General features: G+C 38.3%; 1 protein-coding gene across 1 annotated transcript; it reads right to left on the bottom strand.

Moving 5' to 3' along the window:
• Positions 1 to 15,173: 15,173 nt before the first annotated feature.
• On the bottom strand, positions 15,174 to 17,013 carry LOC112033634 (polygalacturonase non-catalytic subunit AroGP2). Its single transcript, XM_024066423.2, has 2 exons — positions 16,914 to 17,013; positions 15,174 to 16,475 (listed from the first exon to the last, which is right to left on the bottom strand). Exons 1-2 carry the CDS (start codon positions 16,956 to 16,958, stop codon positions 15,453 to 15,455), a joined length of 1,068 nt encoding a protein of 355 aa, XP_023922191.2. The 5' UTR covers positions 16,959 to 17,013; the 3' UTR covers positions 15,174 to 15,452.
• Positions 17,014 to 18,564: the final 1,551 nt, after the last annotated feature.

The raw sequence follows: 18,564 nt of genomic DNA, 5'->3' as shown, positions 1-18,564 counted from the left end.
TTCTGGAAATTCAAGTTTCGCGATTTTCGATCGATCGAAAATTATTTTCGATCGATCGAATGAGACAGAGATCAGACTTTTTAGAACGATTGATTTTCGATTGCTGGTCGATCGATCGAATCTGTTTTTCGATCGATCGAAAGTCAATCGAGTATCAATCGAAAGAGTCAGAGGATCAAGTTCGAATTTCTTAATTTTTTCGATCGATCGAGGGGCACTTTCGATCGATCGAAAGAAAGAAATTAAAAATTTTTTCTAAGTGTTTTCTCATGTAAAAGGGGCAAGACTATGTGTAATTAAATTATGCATGTTTTAAAACTAAAAACCTTTCTTTTAAAACATCTAGTGGGAGAGAGATACAAGGGTTGGGTCTCACGGCCTCCATTGTCGGTTCATAGTAGTATGGAATAAATACTTTGTCTTTGCCTTGAGCTTAGCATTCCATGCGGAGAGTATTTATTTCATGGTCCTACAAGATTGAATTTCTTGGTTTATAGTGGTTTGATCAAACACCTTGTCTTAGCCTCGAGCTTTGCATTCCATGCGGAGGGTGTTTTGTATCATGGTACTACAAAATAAGCCTGTTAAGGGGATGAAATGTGGTTACACATGATTCTAGACAATGGTATACACTAGACTAAATATTATAGTATCCTCTATGCTGAGTTCTTACTATAATTATTTAGAGGCCAAATGTATAACGGCATATTATTAGTGTTTGATAAGAGTTATCATGATAGCACTAATGATGAGAATAGTTCTCAATCAATCATAGTATTTTATATTCACTCTATGCTGAGGGATATTGAATATGAGATTGGGTTGTCGTTGCATATATTATATTATGGTTTTATTAAGGTTCCATACTATATGTTCATATGCTAAATAGATAATGTCAGTTTAATTATTATATTCATGTTTATTGTTTTCAGATTTGATCATGGCATCTTTTAGCCCACTTGTAACTATTCTTAATCAAAACAAACTGACTGGATCCAACTATGTTGACTGGAAAAGAAATTTGGACATTGTTCTTACTGCTGAAGAGCATAAGTATGTTCTTACTAAACCATGTCCTAGCTTTCCTTCATTAGATGCACCTCCTGAGGTAAAACAACGATATGATCGTTGGCAGAAATCTAATGAGATGGCCAAGTGCTACATCCTAGCATCTATCTCAAATGTTCTACAGCATCAAATGCAGGATGTAGAACTAGCTTCAGACATAATGCAAAGTCTGAAAGAGATGTTTGGTGAGCAAGGCCGTTCTACAAGGCAAGAGACCATGAGGCAAATTTATAATACCAGAATGGCTGAAGGAAGTTCAGTGAGAGAGCATTGTCTTACAATGATCTCTAATCTGAATACATTGGAAGTTTTAGGTGCCGATATAGATGGAGAATCCCAAGTGGATATGATACTCCAGTCGCTACTAGAATCATTCAAGGAATTCAAACTTAACTATAATATGAACAAAAAGATTTATACCTTGTCTGAATTAATGAATGAATTGGTAGCGGCAGAAGGCATTCTTGGTACTTCCAATGTTGAAGCCAATGTTGGTGAAGCTTCTACTTCTCAACCTAAGTCGAAAGGCAAGAGGAAGAAGAAGAAGAAGAAGAACTTCACCAAACAAGAGGGTAAACAAATTGCCTTAGGGGTTGCTGACAAAGGAAAGAAGATCAAAGGAAAGTGTTTCCATTGTGGTGAGAAAGGGCATTGGAAGAGAAATTGTCCAATATTTAAGGCTGCCAAGAACAAAGGTATGATTAATACATTCCTTCTTGAAATATGTTTGGTACAGAATCCCACGGATTCCTGGTGTGTGGATTCAGGTTGTACTAATCATATCTGCAATTCCTTGCAGGGGTTCCAGGAGACCAGAAAGCTTAAAGAAGGGGAGTTGTTTCTTACTTTGGCTGATGGGAGCAAGATTCCAGTTGTAGCTGTTGGTGTTTGTAATTTATGTTTTGAATCTAGAGTTCTAATATTAGAAGACTGTTTGTATGTACCTAATGTTCGTAGGAATTTAATTTCAGCTACTTACTTAGGTAAAAATGGATATTGTGTTATCCTGAAAGACAATGTTGTAATAAAGAAGGATAAAGTGTTTATCTGTTCTGGCAATATTGTGGATGGTCTTTATATTTTAACTCCTGATAAGCATGAATTATATAATTCTGAATTAGATAATGACTCTCATGTAAAATCATTAAAGAGAAAATTTCCTTCTACTAGTGATGCATATCTTTGGCACTTGCGTTTAGGTCATATTAATTCAAATAGGATTCAAAGACTGATCAAAGATGGACTCTTAGAGCCCATGGACTTTGATGAATTTCCTGTTTGTGAATCTTGTTTGGAAGGTAAAATGACCAAACGACCTTTTAATGCAAAAGGTAGAAGAGCCCAAGATTTGCTAGAGCTAGTGCATTCTGATGTTTGTGGTCCTATGTCAATCCAAGCAAGAGGTGGCTATGAGTATTTCATTACTTTCACTGATGATTACTCAAGATATGGTTATGTGTACCTAATGAAACGGAAGTCTGAAACCTTTGAAAAGTTCAAAGAGTTTAGGGCTGAAGTTGAGAATCAATTAGGTAAACGCATAAAGGCCATTCGATCTGATCGTGGTGGCGAATACCTTCTTGGGGATTTTAAGGATTACTTAACTAAGAATGGGATTGTATCCCAATTGACTGCACCTGGAACTCCACAACAAAATGGTGTAGCAGAAAGAAGGAATAGGACTCTTTTAGATATGGTTAGGTCCATGATGAGTTATTCAACTCTACCTATTTCTTTTTGGGGATATGCCTTAAACACAGCAATGTATCTTCTGAATTTAGTACCTTCGAAGTCTGTTCCTAAAACACCTGTGGAGTTGTGGAATGGGCGTAAGCCTAGTATGAGACATCTCCATATTTGGGGTTGTCCAGCACATGTGTTAAAAGGAAAGTCTGACAAGTTACAGTCTAAAACAGAAGTGGTTTTCTTTGTTGGGTATCCAAAAGGAACTGTTGGAGGTTTATTCTATAGTCATAAAGATAACAAAGTTTTTGTTAGTACAAATGCTAAATTCTTGGAAAATGACTATATGAATAATTTTACTCCTAGAAGTAGAGCTGTGTTGGTTGAAATGAATGAATCTGTAAATGAACAACCAATAGATGAAACTAGGGATGATGCGGCTGTATTAGATACACCACAAGATACTACTCATGACATGTCAAATTGAATGGCATGACATCATAGGCATAAGTTCCCCAATGGGAGTAAACGTTGTCTTGGCTTTATCTTCTTTAGCCATCTTGATTTGATTATAACTTGAGAACCCATCCATAAAGGAAAAGAACATATTGGTCACGGTATAGTCAATTAGAGTATTGATGTGGGGCAAGGGAAAACTATCCTTTGGGCAAGCCTAGTTCAGATCTCTATAAATAATTCACATGCACACTTTCACATCTTTCTTCAACATAAGAACAATATTGGCAACCCAATTAGAATAGGCTATGGCAGTAAGGAAACCGACACTTAGCTGTTTTTTCCACTTCTTCCTTAATCTTCAGGATGGCTTTGGACTTCATCCTTCCAAGGGCTTGCTACACTAGGGGGCATTCGGGCTTAACCGAAATCCTATGGACTACAATCTCTGTATCTAACCCTAGCATGTCTTGATAGGACCAGGCAAAGATTTTCATGATTTCCTTTAGTAGAGCTACAAGTTCATCTTGCATGTCCTTAGGAAAGTTTACCCCAATCTTAATAGGTTTTTCCTTTTCGCTTTCCTCGGCCAGGTTTACCACCTTTGTCTCTTCTATATTACACTTGGACCCTTCACTCTCTCTACTCAAAGCTTCCAAAATATCTCGAGGCAAAATCAAAGTCTCTTCCAAACCTTCAACATCATGATCCAAATCTATTATCTCATTCACATTGCTTATGTCCTCATTATGTCAAAGAGATGATGTACCCACTTGGGAATCAGAACAAATCCTATAGAACGAAACATATACAGAAAAACATAAGATAATTTGCACACACATTCGTAAGAAATTAGTGAAAGAGTGATGCAAGAATTTTCCTGAATAATACACTGAATATTTCATTAATGGATTATGGGTAGGGGGAAAACAAAGTTCATGCTTGATAATGATAAAAGGGAAATGCTATTGGGAAAATAAATTGGGGAGATAAAAGGAATATGAAAAAAGTAGGAAATGACATAAGCATGCAAAACAAACTAGATATGCTATTCCAACCCTCTCGGGCGATTGGAAAATCCAACCACAAGAGGATAGAATACTCCTTACTTAGCTGGTGCAATCATAAAAGCAAGGCTCAATGGTCCAAAGGCTTGCCATCTTGCCTAGTAGTCCCAGTCGGATAGTAGAAATTAAACCATCTTCATAAGACATGATTGTGTTCACTGAGAAGTCCTCAATATAAAGCCAAATAACACAAGCTAGATCAGACTCTCCATCTTCAACTTCCTTGAAAAGTTGTGGCATAATGCACTCGGCCGGAACTGAAAAAGTGGCCCTGATATGGGCAATAGACATCCCTGGGCTAGCAAGCCTCCTTTTCATTCCTCTAGAAGCTTGAAATAGTTCTTCATGAGTGGGCTCATATTCTAAACTGAATCCTCCTTTGTTATCTGAAAGCTTAATCATACTAGGGCTGCCATGACCCATGGCTTTAAGGCCTTGGCCTAACTTGTACCCAGCCTTGAGCATCTCCTTAAGGGCCATCAAAACTGCTGCAGGCCACCCTGACTTAGGCTCAAAAGTATCGTGAATCATAGAAACTAGCTCGAAGCTTTGGAATGATGCTTCAGGAAAGGCATTAGCATCGATTTAGGGTATAGATGTCTCCTGATAAATAGTCATAGGCTCCTTGGCCATAGTGGTTATCAACTAATTCACAAATATAAACTTAAGTCTCTAGTGAAAGGTAGATGGAATTGCACCTACTGCATGTAACCAAGGTCTTTCTAAAAGCATATTGTATGGAGAATCAATCTTAATCACTTGAAAGTTAACCTTGAAACACCTTGGGCCAACTTCAATCATTAATTCAATCTTGCCTTGTACTTTTCGACGTGTTCCATCAAAAGCTCTAATAATCATGGAGCTAGGCCGGATAAGCAATATATCCACCTTCAAGTGCTCTAGGGTAGCCATTGGGCAAACATTCAAAGCAAACTCATTATCAATCAATACCCTTGCAACAATTAGGCCTTCACACTTGACTATGGTGTGCATGGCCAAAATATGATCATTCCTTCGGGAGATAGCTCATCGTCTAAAAAAGCAACTTGGTTGGTGGCCAACACCAGTGATACCATCCCCTCAAAGAAGGAATCCATAATACAGTAGGAACATGTGTTTCTTTCAACACATTCAAAAGGGCTTCACGGTGGACCTCAGAAGATAATAGCAAAGCCAAAATAGAGATCTGACTTGGAGACTTGTTCAACTGCTAAATCACATTGTAATCAGCCTTTCGAATAGTCTTCAAGAATTCCTCGGCTTTTTTTGTAATGACTCTATTCTTGACTGGCTCAGCTATACCTTTGCCAAGCTCCTTCCTTCTCTTCTTTAACTTCTTAGGAGAATAATATCAACCATTCCTAGTGAGTTCGGCTAAACCTGAAGAGACATTCGAACAAACTTATTCCTTCCCAGTACGAATGATTAAACCCTCTTGAGTCTACAGATTAGGTGCCAGAGAAAAGATCTTTGAATTGATAAGATCCGAACTAGGTAGAGAGGTCTCTAAGACCTTCGGAGCCAAATACCCCGAAGCTTCTTAGAATAGACCTCAGCAAAACCAAAGGAGCAAAACCTTAAATAATGGGGACAACATGGATTTCTTTTTGAACAAACCTTGGAGACAACTTTGTGATCTCAGGCAACAATAAAATTAGTGGGGCAAAGCCCTTGATGACTGACACAGCCTGTTCCTTCTTTGGAGCTGATGCTTCCGAATCTAGAGATGATTCCACTATCTCTTCAATAACAACCAAAGTTGGAGGAGTTGATATCCTTATCCCTAGAGGGACCTTGCAAACATGTTCCTTCAAGTAGTCATCCCAATCTTTCCTAGAACCCACGGACATAGTACTATGGCTAGTTCCTTCTTGTAGTCCTGGAGGGCATAGGCTAGTTGCCATGCAATCATCCCTATGCATGACCTTCCTTTCTATCCAGATAATACCACAGTCGGCTAGACTCTAAACTTGAGCCCTAAGCATCTTGCAATCAAACAAAGCATGTCTATTCCCACTGTTACAAAATAAGCAGACTTTCCAGTCGAATCCTAGGGCTTCTATATTCTCCAAAGCAATATGGCTTTCCTTGGCTAAAGCTCGCAGCATGGCTTTCCAAGGGAATGGAAGGGATGAGAAATCCAGAATCCTGTCTTCCATTATAGAGATAGCATTCACCTTCCCTTCCGGATAAGGAGGTAAGGGATTAGTGATAACATTTGGCCTCGGGGTGTCCTCAAACTGTATCAACTTGTTATCAATAAGATCCTAGATCTAGAGTCACAAAGGTGCACATTCTTCTAAGGTGTGCCCTTTGGCCCCAAAATAGTGCTCACATTTCTTAGATGGATAAAACCGGGTGGAGGAAGACCATCCCTTGGCCTAACAAATAGAGGAGTCACCAACTTCTTTTCCAACAAATAAGGATAAAGCTCTGACATGGGCATTGGCAACAGAGGAAACTTCCATGGCTCTCTCCTAGGATACTAGGGTTGATCTGGCCTAACCCTCTGATTAAATGCTTGATGAAATGCCTAAGCTGGCTGAACCTACTATAGGTAAGGCTGAACAATTGGAGTAGCATAAATAGAAGTAGAACCCCTTGGCCTCTTAGGTGTCCTAGCAATCAAATGGACATCGACTTCCTTTCCCTTACAACCGGTTTCCTTCTTTACTTGCTAGTTGCTATTCTATCATAGAGTGCAAAGCATCAGGATCAACTATCTTCTTACTCCTAATACCCTCATCAATTCACTCCCCAATGGGAATCAGGTTTGCAAAATGAGTGACTTGAGTATTGATCATTTTCTCATAATATGGAGGCTTAAGGTTATCAATGAACCACTTGATCATCTCCTCCTCCATCATAAAAGGAAGCACCTGCATGGATAACTCATGCCACCTCTAGGCATAGTCACGAAAAAACTCCTTACTTTTCTTTTCTGCTCTCTAAAAGGCTGTATGATCAGGAGTTATCTCAGTATTGAACCGGTAATAATCCAAAAAGGCATTGGCCATCTACCTCTAGCTTAAGGTCTTTTGCAATCTCAAATACCACATGGCTACAGAGCCAGTTAAGCTCTTAGGGAAGACCTAACAGAGCAAAGGTTGGTTGTCCCTATAGGGTGCCATATTTCTATAGAACATGCACAAATGGGCACAGGGATCTCCGATTCCATCATACTTGACAAATTCAGGTGACTTAAACTTGGGAGGCATGATAACTTAGGGGAAATTGGTCAAACGATCAAGATCAACACTTCCTCGGGAGCATGAACTCTCCATAATGCGCATCTTTTTCGTAAAGTTCTTAACCTGACTTCAGCTAGACTCCGAGAGGTCTCATCCTTATAAGGATCCACTTCCTTTTTACCTCTTTGTGGGCCAATGGGCGGTGGGGTCCAATCATTGTTCAGATTCAGCGGCGGGGTCTCATTTTCAGACTGGGCCCAGAATCTTGTCGTAGTGGAGTGGGACCAGATGAGTTACGCCCACCTCCCACAACTTACCATTGCATCATGTGCGTCATTTTTGCCTCTTGCTCTTTTAGAAGAGTGTTGTCATTGGCATTATCCTCAACGAGAGAGTGACCACTAGTAGACATCTCTTTAGCACGAGATCTAGTGATGATGAGATCACGATGTGATGGTAATTTTGATTGTTTTCTTTGAGCAATCTTTTCTGTTTATAATCCTGGAAAGAACAAAAGAATGAGACAAGAAAGATATGAGGGTACATTTGAAAATTTGATAAAGTGGAAACACAAAATGAACACATAGTTATTTTAGGTCCTTGCTTATTTAAAATGCACCTATTATTTTCAAAAATTGGTTGGAACCCTTGGTCGGGTTTTTGTTATGGTGAGTTTCTATAGTGATGCAAATTAATGCATAAGCTTGACAAGTCACCGAAACGTTCATATCACGATTGAAAATGCAGAATGAATCTTTCTTTTTCCATTACAATGAAATGATGCTTTTACAAAACTTTGGCTTTTTACAATGCCCCCGAAACTGGGCTTTTTACAATGCCCTAAGGCGGATACAAAGAATTTCAATTTTACAAAATGTAGAGGCTTCATTCTTGATGACCAAGCTTCCTTGAAAAAGATATTGGACTTTTGGCAATGTCCTCCTTGATGCGGAGTTCCGGCTACTTGCCACCAATTTTATTAGTACACATTCACATGATGAAAACATTAGTGTGTGCATGCATGCCCTTTTAGGGTTTGAAACCCTTAGGGTTTTGGTATGATCTAATGTGCAAGCAATGTAGTTGCTTTTCCCTAGGGGTTGGTCAAAAATGATGCGCAAGCGGAATAGATAGAACCTAGAGTAGAGCACAACTTTTCAACATAAGCAAAAAAGGCAAGACCTGCAAACCGAAACTAGACACTTTCCCCTTGAATTATTTTGAAAAAAAAAAATCCTAACAAGGTTATCCTACCTTAGGCTTGGATGTTCACTCAGCTTCGCTCTACCTAATCCTTATGGGAATTTGACTTACTCTAGGCCAACTATATGGACACAGCTTAACAAAGGTGATTTAGTCCTAATCTTAAGAGAGACCTCAATTATCTAATCCTTCCCTTCATAGAAGTTGTGGGATAGAGCGGATCAAAGGGGACCTTTTCAACTACTCTTGTCCACCCATGGATCCAGAAGTGCCTACAAGTCGGCGCCCAGAATCAATTCTAAGGTATGTGCGTCAATAATCACCATAAGCATTGAGTCCGAGTTCGACCCAAAATGAAGGGTGATGTCATGCATTTTGAAATGAAAGGGGAAAGACTTTCCAAACAGGCACAGCAGATATATACACAGATAAAGGTGTAGCAAAAATTAAATCTTACCACCCTAGGTTTGTACATGTGAAGGAAAGCTATAAAGCATGCTTACAAAAGCAGGAAAGCTTTCACATACAAAAATACCTCAAAGCTGGTTTTGAAAACCAATTTTAAATAAATAGTTTTGAAAAACTTTTTGTTTTTGAAAATAGTTTACTGGATATAGTAAAAACATTTTTTACAAAGAAAGTCCCAAAGGCTAATGCCAATTTCAATATTTTTTAAAGCTAATGTCCAATAATTAAGATTTCATCAAATGCTCTGAAGGCTAAAGTCTCTATGTATCCCTAGTGGAGTCGCCAGTCTGTCGATGCCTCATTACGGTCGACCACCCTATGCGGTGACACTCGCGCCTTTTGCAGAGCTCGGGTGCTATGAAAAAAGGGTTGAACCTCTGGTGTGTGACTAAATTGAGTCAATTTTAACCTTTTATTACCAAAGGTAAGTGAAGTCACCACTAATCATTAGGGTTTTTCTAAGGTGTGATTGGTCACCTGACTCTATTTGATTTTATTACCAGTTCTAGGGTAAGAAAAATGGTCATTTTTCCTAATCTAATATAGGTGGTAAAAAAATTTTATTCTTAAGTATGGAAGTCTGGTTACGTGTAGGGAAGGTGTTAGGCACCCCACAACACTTGTCCGGAAGCAATCCTTTGTTTTAGTAAAATCTAAATTTTCGGACATTGGCAATTAAAAACAAGCTATTGGCATTAGCTCTTGAGGCTTTAAAAGAATTGGGCTTGGAGGTTTGATTTTGGAAAGGGGTGTGGCCTTTATCAATGCTTAGCTAGCACATTTGGAATTGATACCAAATTTCTATGATGAAAATCCGATAGCATTTTGCCTCATTTTTAAAGTGGAAATTTGGCAGCATTTTGCCTCAAGTGCATCATAGCACGTAAAACACTATTCTCACCAAACTTTTGCTATGAGAATATGGCAAAAAATATGCTCCATTTTCATGGAGAAAATCTAGCAAAATTTCCTGTTTGGTGCATTATGACGCACCGGCAAGGTTTCATACCTATGTATACAACGCGTGTTAGTATGTTCATACTACGGCAAGCCGAAGCTCCCCAAAGCATCAAACACATTGATGCGTATCGCATACATGGGAGAAACCAATGTCACTTACTAACATGGATTGAAGCAATTACACCACGATGATCATGCACACAATATAGCATGAATATGCACCTACAACAATTGCCATGAATGCATGCCCACACTCTACGGTCAAGAACTCCGGTGATTAGAAGAGGAGCACCCTCCTAACCATGTGAGTCCATTATACAAAGCACATGACCATCTTATACAAGCATATATATATATATATATATATATTTATCAAGCATGAACAATGCAAACACACAGAGCAGGAAAATAAACCAGACGTTGCCAATGTTTGTAGACATCGCATTTTGTACCCCTTATAACTCGGGCCCCTGTTCCCTAATGATGCTGAAATTCTAAGGTGCAAGGTTGGTTTAGTGTCCAATTAGATGTTAAATTGACTTGAGAGATGTTAAAATGAAAAATATCACTTTTAATTAGCAAATAAATCTATTTTTGGAAGAGTGAAGCCAAGGAAACCCTCGACATGCGCACACAGGAATCAGCCTGCGCATGCAGCCATAATGCATGCGCATTTAGGCACGATCTTGCACGTGCATGAAAGGTTTTAGAAACTATGAAAGGCATGCTTTCTGCATCAAAGACTGAGGCTTGCAACAAATCCCACATCGTCTGGGTGCCGTTCCAACCCCCCATTTTCATAATATAAATAGCTATACATGGTACCTTTTCAAAAACACACAGAAATCCCACTGGAAAATATTAAGATTCACTAGAAATAGTGAATCAAAGAGGGAGTTTTTCACAAAACATCCTCAAGTCAATTTTATTTTAATTAGGGCCTTCTCTGGTCTTGATCTTCGAGTTTAAAATTACTAATCACTATTGTTTTTAATTGTGAATAAATTTGACTGAGGGGAACGGTAAAAAATTAAGCCTTGGAGCTTTTGTTTTGAGTTATTGAGTTCTAAACTCTTTTCTCTCTTTTCTACTTTAATCTTACTGTTTATCTTGTTTCTTTGCTTGTTTTGTGTTTTAATATACTTATGTAGTTTAGGTTTTTGTAGTCTTTACGTTTTAAAGCATGTTAAGTTGCTAGAATTCTTGTTTAGAAGTTCTGCTTTGTTGTCTATGTTGCTAGGGTTTCTGGGCTAAAACCCATGTGTGCATAATCCTGCCTGTGCACGCAGGCTTGATTATGCACACACAGGCTTGTTCATGCGTGCACATGAATCTGCCCTAAAACTCAAAACCTAATTTTTCTGATTTCGTTTTTGATTTCACATGTAATGCTTTTGTTTTCAATCCTTTTTCGTATATTTATGGTTTTAAGTCTTTGTTTCACATGTTTGTTTGCTTGTTTGCTTTGCACATGTTAGAATTGGGTTTTATCTTGTTTTCTATCTTGTTTTGATGCCATGAACATGCATTCACATGTTCATGCATGTATGCCATAGGTGCTAAGTTACTACAAGGTAAGTGAGGTAAGTCATGCATTCACATGAATATGCATCTTTGAATAAGATTTTGCTTAATGATAGATTTGAACATGTTGTTTAGAAGAATTATGCTTAATCACATGTTTGCTTGAACCTTTTAATGCCTATGTTTCTGCCTTGGATGTGATATGATGACATGATGATAGATACATGCCAGGGTTTATGCCATACCATGCTAGATGAATGCTAGGTTGGTTTGACATGTGTGCTAGATGAATGTTAGGCTTTGGTTGATTGCCATGATAGATGTATGATTAGGTTTTGGGATGATTGATGCCATGTTGTATGCTTAGATGTATGCTAGTGAGTGTGTGAGTTAGGATACAATATTGAGTGTGCCTTTAATAGGGTTAAGGCATAGGACACAATGAGAGGAAGCCAACTTTAGGGTTGGGCAATTTTGGGTGCCTAACACCTTCCCAAGACGGTATCTTAACTCCGAACCCATATCTCCTGTAGTAAGATCAATTGTCCTTCCTCGAAAGGACGTTATATATATGATTCCTAGACCATCGCAAAAAACTAGGTGCCGACTCCCCGTTGTGTCCACAACATTCCAAGGGTATGGCCCAACAAGGTACAAGAAAAGTTAAAAATCAAACATTTCCATACCTAAGGAATGCGAACCAAGCAAGGTACAGGAAAGGTAAATCAGACATTGCCTACATCCAAAGGGTATAGCCCAACAAGGTACAGGAAAAGTAAATCAGACATTGCTATACCCTAAGAATGCAGCCTAAGCAAGATACACAGAAAGCAAAACCTAGTCTAGAAAGCTATAGACATGGTTCTAAAGAAAACGCTGAGAGAGAGAGAGAGAGAACCACACGGAGAGGCTAAGCCTCCTAAACTACTGATCATTGCCCTTTTTGGGCTTGTGTCTTCTTGCTTGCATTTTGCCCTTTTTGCTTGCATTTTTAGAAGTCGTACCCTTGCTCCAAGCGTGTACATGCAACAAAAAAAAGGAAACAAAGCCAGTTGACGAGCAAAGGGAAAGAGACAAAGAAAGGAAAAGAGACATGCTAGCAAGCAAACAAAAGAAAGAGAGCAAAAACAGGAAAGAAAGCACACAAAGGGGTAAACAAGCATGTTATCAAACAAACAAACAAGAAAAGGTGTCCTAGAAGAACAAATGTAGGTTTGGATTTGGTGTCTGCAGTTCCATTAGATTGGAGTACGGACAACACGTGTGGGATCAAGCAAAGTTCTGAAAAGGACTTGGGATTTCGTGTACAAAGACGGGTGTGAACCTGCACAAAATCATAGGTAGGAACTAGGCTTAACGACACAAACAAGCATACAAAGACACATGCATGAACAAGTAAGCAGAGATGCCAAGATGCAAACAAAACAAAGAAAGCCAAACAAGATGGCACAAAGCAAGTATAGCAAGCATAAAGGAAGCCAAGCATGTTATCACTCAAAGGGGAGAGCTAAACATGTTAAAAGCACAAGGCCAACATGAGAAACCCTAATATGCAAGGTTAAACAAAAGGAGAGAAAGGCAAGCCACAAGCAAGCCAACATCACGAAAATGTACTCTCACACATGGTCACATCCAAACAAGCCACCATAGGAGAAAGGATGCAACCAAAAAAACAAAAAGGGCCCCAAAGACTAACAAGCACAAACCCACAAAGGGAAAACAAACAAGAACACGGTAGAGGCCTAGTCATAATAGTCATAAATAAGTATTTTTCTAGTTCTTCACCATCTAACGTGAATGTAAAAATTGTATTTTGACTAATTGTTGAAACTATAGACAAAAAGGGATGAATGAATAGATTTAATTTTGAAAAGTTTAAATTTGAATAATGGCTAATCATAAGGGGGACAAGAAGCATGATAAAATGAGTATAATATTATTATTTTTACTTGTTTTTGGAGATTTAGGCATTTAATACTATAATTTTCTTAGATCTCAGGCTCAAAAACTTGACCTGAGCTCGAGTTTGAGCTTGATATTAAGCTCAACCTTGGCTTGACAAACTAATCTCTTTTAAGAGAATGAATAATTTGAATAATTTATTTGAAACTTTAAAAATTATAACATAATTTCGAAGAATATGGACGACCTCATAAAGGAATAATATTAATTTCAAACACTCCCAAAAATAATAGAATAATATATTGGAAGAAAGATGAAATAATTTAAAAAATTGTTTAATTTTTAGAGAAAAAATACAAATTAAATATTATTCTACAATTGCAAAATAATTATTTATTACAAATTATTGCATAGATCTGTGACTAGTGGCTTTAAAAATAAATTAACTTCAACTTGCTGTCTAGCAACCTAGGCAGGGACGGACCCAGGATTTCAAGCTTTGGAGGGGGAGGTGGGAGATAAGCGGAAAAAAAAAATTCAAATACGCATCCATATAGTATTAATAAACTATCAACCAAGACAAATACTAAAAAATCATTGTTTCTTAATATATTAAGATACAATCACTACCAACAAAAACAAAAGACATGAAACATTATTGTTTCTTAATACAATCATCTATGGAAAGGGAATTCGATGCTCTTTCAAATATTCAAAATCATCTATGATTGAATTCAAACTAAATGTCGAAACTATATCCTTTTCAATGTATAACATCAAAAAGTCCATCAAATTTTTAAATCCACCAACAGTGAATGTATTTTGTCCCACAACCCCCTTTGGATTATAAAAGACAAAGCAAGGTAGATAATAAGCTACATCTTTCGTAGGAGAATATTCAAGCCATGTTGAATAATATTTAAACCAAGAAGCTTGAAAGCTACAATTGTGTTTTCCACTTTGGTTGTATTATTTTTCTCAACGAGGTTGGTGCAGACCATTTTTAATGTAAGCCCGTTGAATTTCATCACGTTGATTAACATGATATTCCCATATTTGTTTGTGTACTCCGGGATCATAATCTAAAGAATCAAGATTAACTTTTTGAAATTGTGTTTGAGAGATATGGTTATTTTCTGGAATTAGGATATCGGCATTTTCTGGAATTGGAGAATGAATATTTTTTGGGATTGGAACATCGACATTTTCCAAAATTGGGGAATGGATATTTTCTAGAATTGGAACATTCATATTTTCTGAAATTGGAATAGCAACATTAGTTGTTGACAATTCTACGTTAACTTCTGAAGAATTTGAACCTTTTCTTTTGAAAAAATCAAGCATTGTAGTTGATTTTTTTATTATCTACAAATAAAATAAGAATCATATATATTATCTCATAAACGGTTGCTGTTACTAACTAAAGACAAATATTAGAATCTAGGTAATATGCACAATGCATTTAATGATAAATTTAGTATTTCTCACTTCTTTTCAATTTATAAATTTATCTAGTTTAGCATTATGAGTTTACAATAGGCGAAGTGAATCACTGCTAGTGAACAGAAACTTTTGGTTCTGAAAGGATAGCTGTTGTGGATGATGTAATTTGGATAAGAGGGATAATAACAAGAGAGTATCAACCTAAATAAATAGAAAAATTCTTAAACTAGAGCTCTTATTAGAAACAGAAACAAATCCACTACCTGGAAACAACTTAAAGCAAACTTAAGCAACTTGTTACAGCAAACTTAAACAACTTACAGCAAATTTAAGCAACTTACAGCAAACTTAAACAACTTACAGCAAATTTAAGCAACTTACAGCAAACTTATACTACCAACAGAGTCACCAAACAAAGAGTAAGAAAGTACAAACAGAGACTATCACTAAAAATTAAGAACTTGTTATCCAAAATGGGCTCTTGAGTCTAGTTTGCAACTGTCCAGGTCATATCATTCTCGTAAATCCAGTGACAAACCTCGATCCGACCTGGACCCGACCCAAGAGCCAAGAAAGCTTCATGACTTGGGCTCCAATCCGACGTGTTCATGTGACAGATAGCAACACCATGATTGATCTTAGCTTTAGAATTCAAATCGAGCATATCTACTTCGTAGACCTGAACATTTGGCACCGAATGGCAATAATAGAGCAGGTACGGGAACAAGCTCTGATGACAAGAGACTGCTTGTTGCATCTCTTCCCCGCTGTCGATCTCTTTGACCGATCCTATCATTATATTCTGCTTTGACCCGTTTACATTCTCTGTTGATCGAACGGCTACGTTTCGACCCAAGACTAAGACTGCAAAGTCAATCATGTCCTCAGCCGAACCCACGCACCGCTTGGTCTCGCTCTGGCTTGGAGCCCTCTCACACTCACTCAATGACTTCACTATTATAGCCTCCATAGTGGAATTATCTTCCACACGGAAAAACTTCTTCAGCTCCAAGGTCGAAAGTGGTAATTTTGACAACATAGTCCGTGGCAAAAATGACCTTTTAGGCATATCATCTTTCATCTCCGGTATTGCCATGACCTCTCCTTTCTTCAACATCGACACCCTAAAGAATGTACCTGGCTCAACCCTTTTTTTTACTGAGTCACCAGTGGCAGTGCTTCCTTTGTGATTCCCATAGGTTTTTACGTATAAAAACCTAGGCCTATAATTAATAATCGCATCCTGTCTGTAACTTGTGATGTTTGACGCTAAATCGGGGAAACATAGAAGGTTGGCGGAAGCGCAGAATGCTGGAAGGTGAAAGGAGAGAACATTCTGGGCAGCGAGTTTGGAGAAACTCGCTGAGTCGGCCGCGCTTAATGGGGATGCCTTCGATAGGAGAAAGTTTGGAATGGCATTGGTGGTGTTGACCTCTTTGTTCCAATAACGAATCAGATAGGATTTCCAGGCGAGTGGGTGTTCACCGGCAGAAGTAGAGGTGGACCAAATCTGCATTGACACAAATTATACGAAAACATTTGGTGAGGGAGCGTGAGAATAAGAAAGTAAAATGTTCAGTCCATTACTTTTTTCTTTTCTTTTTTTTGCATGAGTAAGGTAATGCTTCCCTTGTTTTAAAGTAAAATATTTATAAAAAAAAAAAATGATTTTCCATTTCCGGGTATTTGTTTGTAGATAAAATTTTGTCAAACTTGTAAAATATTTTAATTACAATTTGAAAAATAATAAAAGTACTACAAAGTTTACCGTATTGAGTGTATAAGGCATTAATGTAATTGGTTGTTTGTGAACTCTACAACATTACTCTTATTTTGTTTTGTGATTGGTGATACAAGTTTGTAAAGTTTTTAAATCATATAATCATCATTAGAATAAGAAAATGTGACACAAAGTGAGTATGAGATTGAGAGGAGTGTGAGTGCTTACACAGAGAGAGAGGAAGAAAAAGACAAGATGAAAGAGAGAAGTCATTGGGCTGAGTTTTTTCTGCTTTTTTTGTGTGGAAAGAAACTTCAAGTGGCATATGTTATTTAGCGGCCCGGAGATCTAGAGTTAGATTGAGTGAGTTTTCCAACTGTTCCAACTCACGTTAAGTCTAGAGTCTGTTGTAGGTTTTGTCACGGAATAGCCAAAAGGGGGAGATTGTAAGGTTGAATTTAGTTAAACCATCTAATTGGCTTCATTCCGTGACCAATTTGCTTGTAATTTAGCACTTAGTAACCCTGTATTTAGGTGGGAAATTGTAAGGATAGTGTGTGAGAGATGTGAAGAAAAGTTAAGAGTGTGCAAGAAAAACAGAGTCTTGCGACTAGGACTTGCGTGGCTCGCGACTGGCAAGCCGCGAAAGGCAGTCAATGAGAGGCACACTGGGAAGCTGAAGGGTCGCGCCAGCTGTCACGTACAGGACAAAAGTTCTAGTCTGGCCAGGCCGTTACGTCGCGACTGGATTTCGCGACTTGGCCAAGCCGCGAGATCAAGTCGCCAACTTACCCTGTTTGGCAAAACTGACATTTTGCATTCCTTCTTACCCTACTATATATACACCCTTATACCCATCATTTGAGAGAGCTTCCAGAGAGAATTTTGTGAGAGAAAACCCTAGAGAAATACAAGATTGATCCATCCCCAATCTTCATCTAAAGAGACTTACAAATTCCTCTACTCTCTTCCTCTCCATTGTTATACCTTGAGAGGTCATTTACCAAACCCTTGTCTCACCACACCCACGTCTGTGAGAAGGTCCATTTGGTGCTTTGGGAAGCAGTTTGGAAAGGAACCAATATACATTGGTTGATGCTATGGTCAAGTAGCGGAATCCGGGAAGCTAGAAAGAAATAGGTTGGCGCAACCTCGTTGGAGCAAGAAGTTTGGAGGGCTTAGGTACTTGGGTAGATTAGGCTTGGAGGGTCTTTTGCTGTTCATGTATCTCACTACATTCTTTAGTGGATTATTTGACCGCTTGGAGGCGCGGCGGAGAGTTTTACGCCGAGGACTTCGGTTTCCTCTTCGATAACACATCGTGTTCCGTGTGTTTGCATCTTCTTTCCTTTACCTTTGCCTTATATTGCTACTGTGGATGTGTTTATATTTGGCCTTAAATTGTTCTATCAATTCAGTTATAAGCTTGTTATCATATTCCGCACATTAAATTGTTTGATATAAAGCTTGAATTGGTATTTTGTTATTTGGGGTCTAAACGTTCAAAGGTGTTTTATACCCTTTTTGAACTTTCACAAACCCATACCCAATTCAGCTGTACCCCACCTCTTCCTTTAGCCGTTAGTCACAACAGAAAAAAAAAAAAAAAAAAAAAAAAAAAAACACCGAAGCCTGATTGCAACCTAGAAGAACCGGATCACAACCTATTTCGGCGGCGCTTTTGACACCAGACTCTCCACTTCAGCGCTTGCAAACTTGCGTTCATCGATTTCCTCCTATTCATCGTTGTTTGTCGTCACGCTATCAACGGCGTCGTCACGGAGAGATTGGCTCATGTCACGAAGAGATTGGCTCGTGTTGCTTCGAGCATCAACGATCTGCATGGATTTAACGGCGGTGACGAACGAAATCCAGGACG

This window comes from Quercus suber, unplaced genomic scaffold (genome assembly GCF_002906115.3).
Source record: "Quercus suber isolate HL8 unplaced genomic scaffold, Cork oak 2.0 scaffold_470, whole genome shotgun sequence".
NCBI classification, from domain to species: Eukaryota; Viridiplantae; Streptophyta; class Magnoliopsida; order Fagales; family Fagaceae; genus Quercus; species Quercus suber.
This window is presented reverse-complemented; position numbering and strand designations above follow the sequence as displayed.

What these genes read in the sequence shown, in the direction of transcription:
- LOC112033634 (XM_024066423.2), bottom strand. Translation starts at nt 16,958, where the DNA reads ATGACTTCTCTCTTTCATCTTGTCTTTTTCTTCCTCTCTCTCTGT. An exon ending in TTTTCTTCCTCTCTCTCTGT is followed by an intron (nt 16,476 to 16,913) that starts GTAAGCACTCAC and finishes GTGTCAATGCAG; the next exon opens with ATTTGGTCCACCTCTACTTC.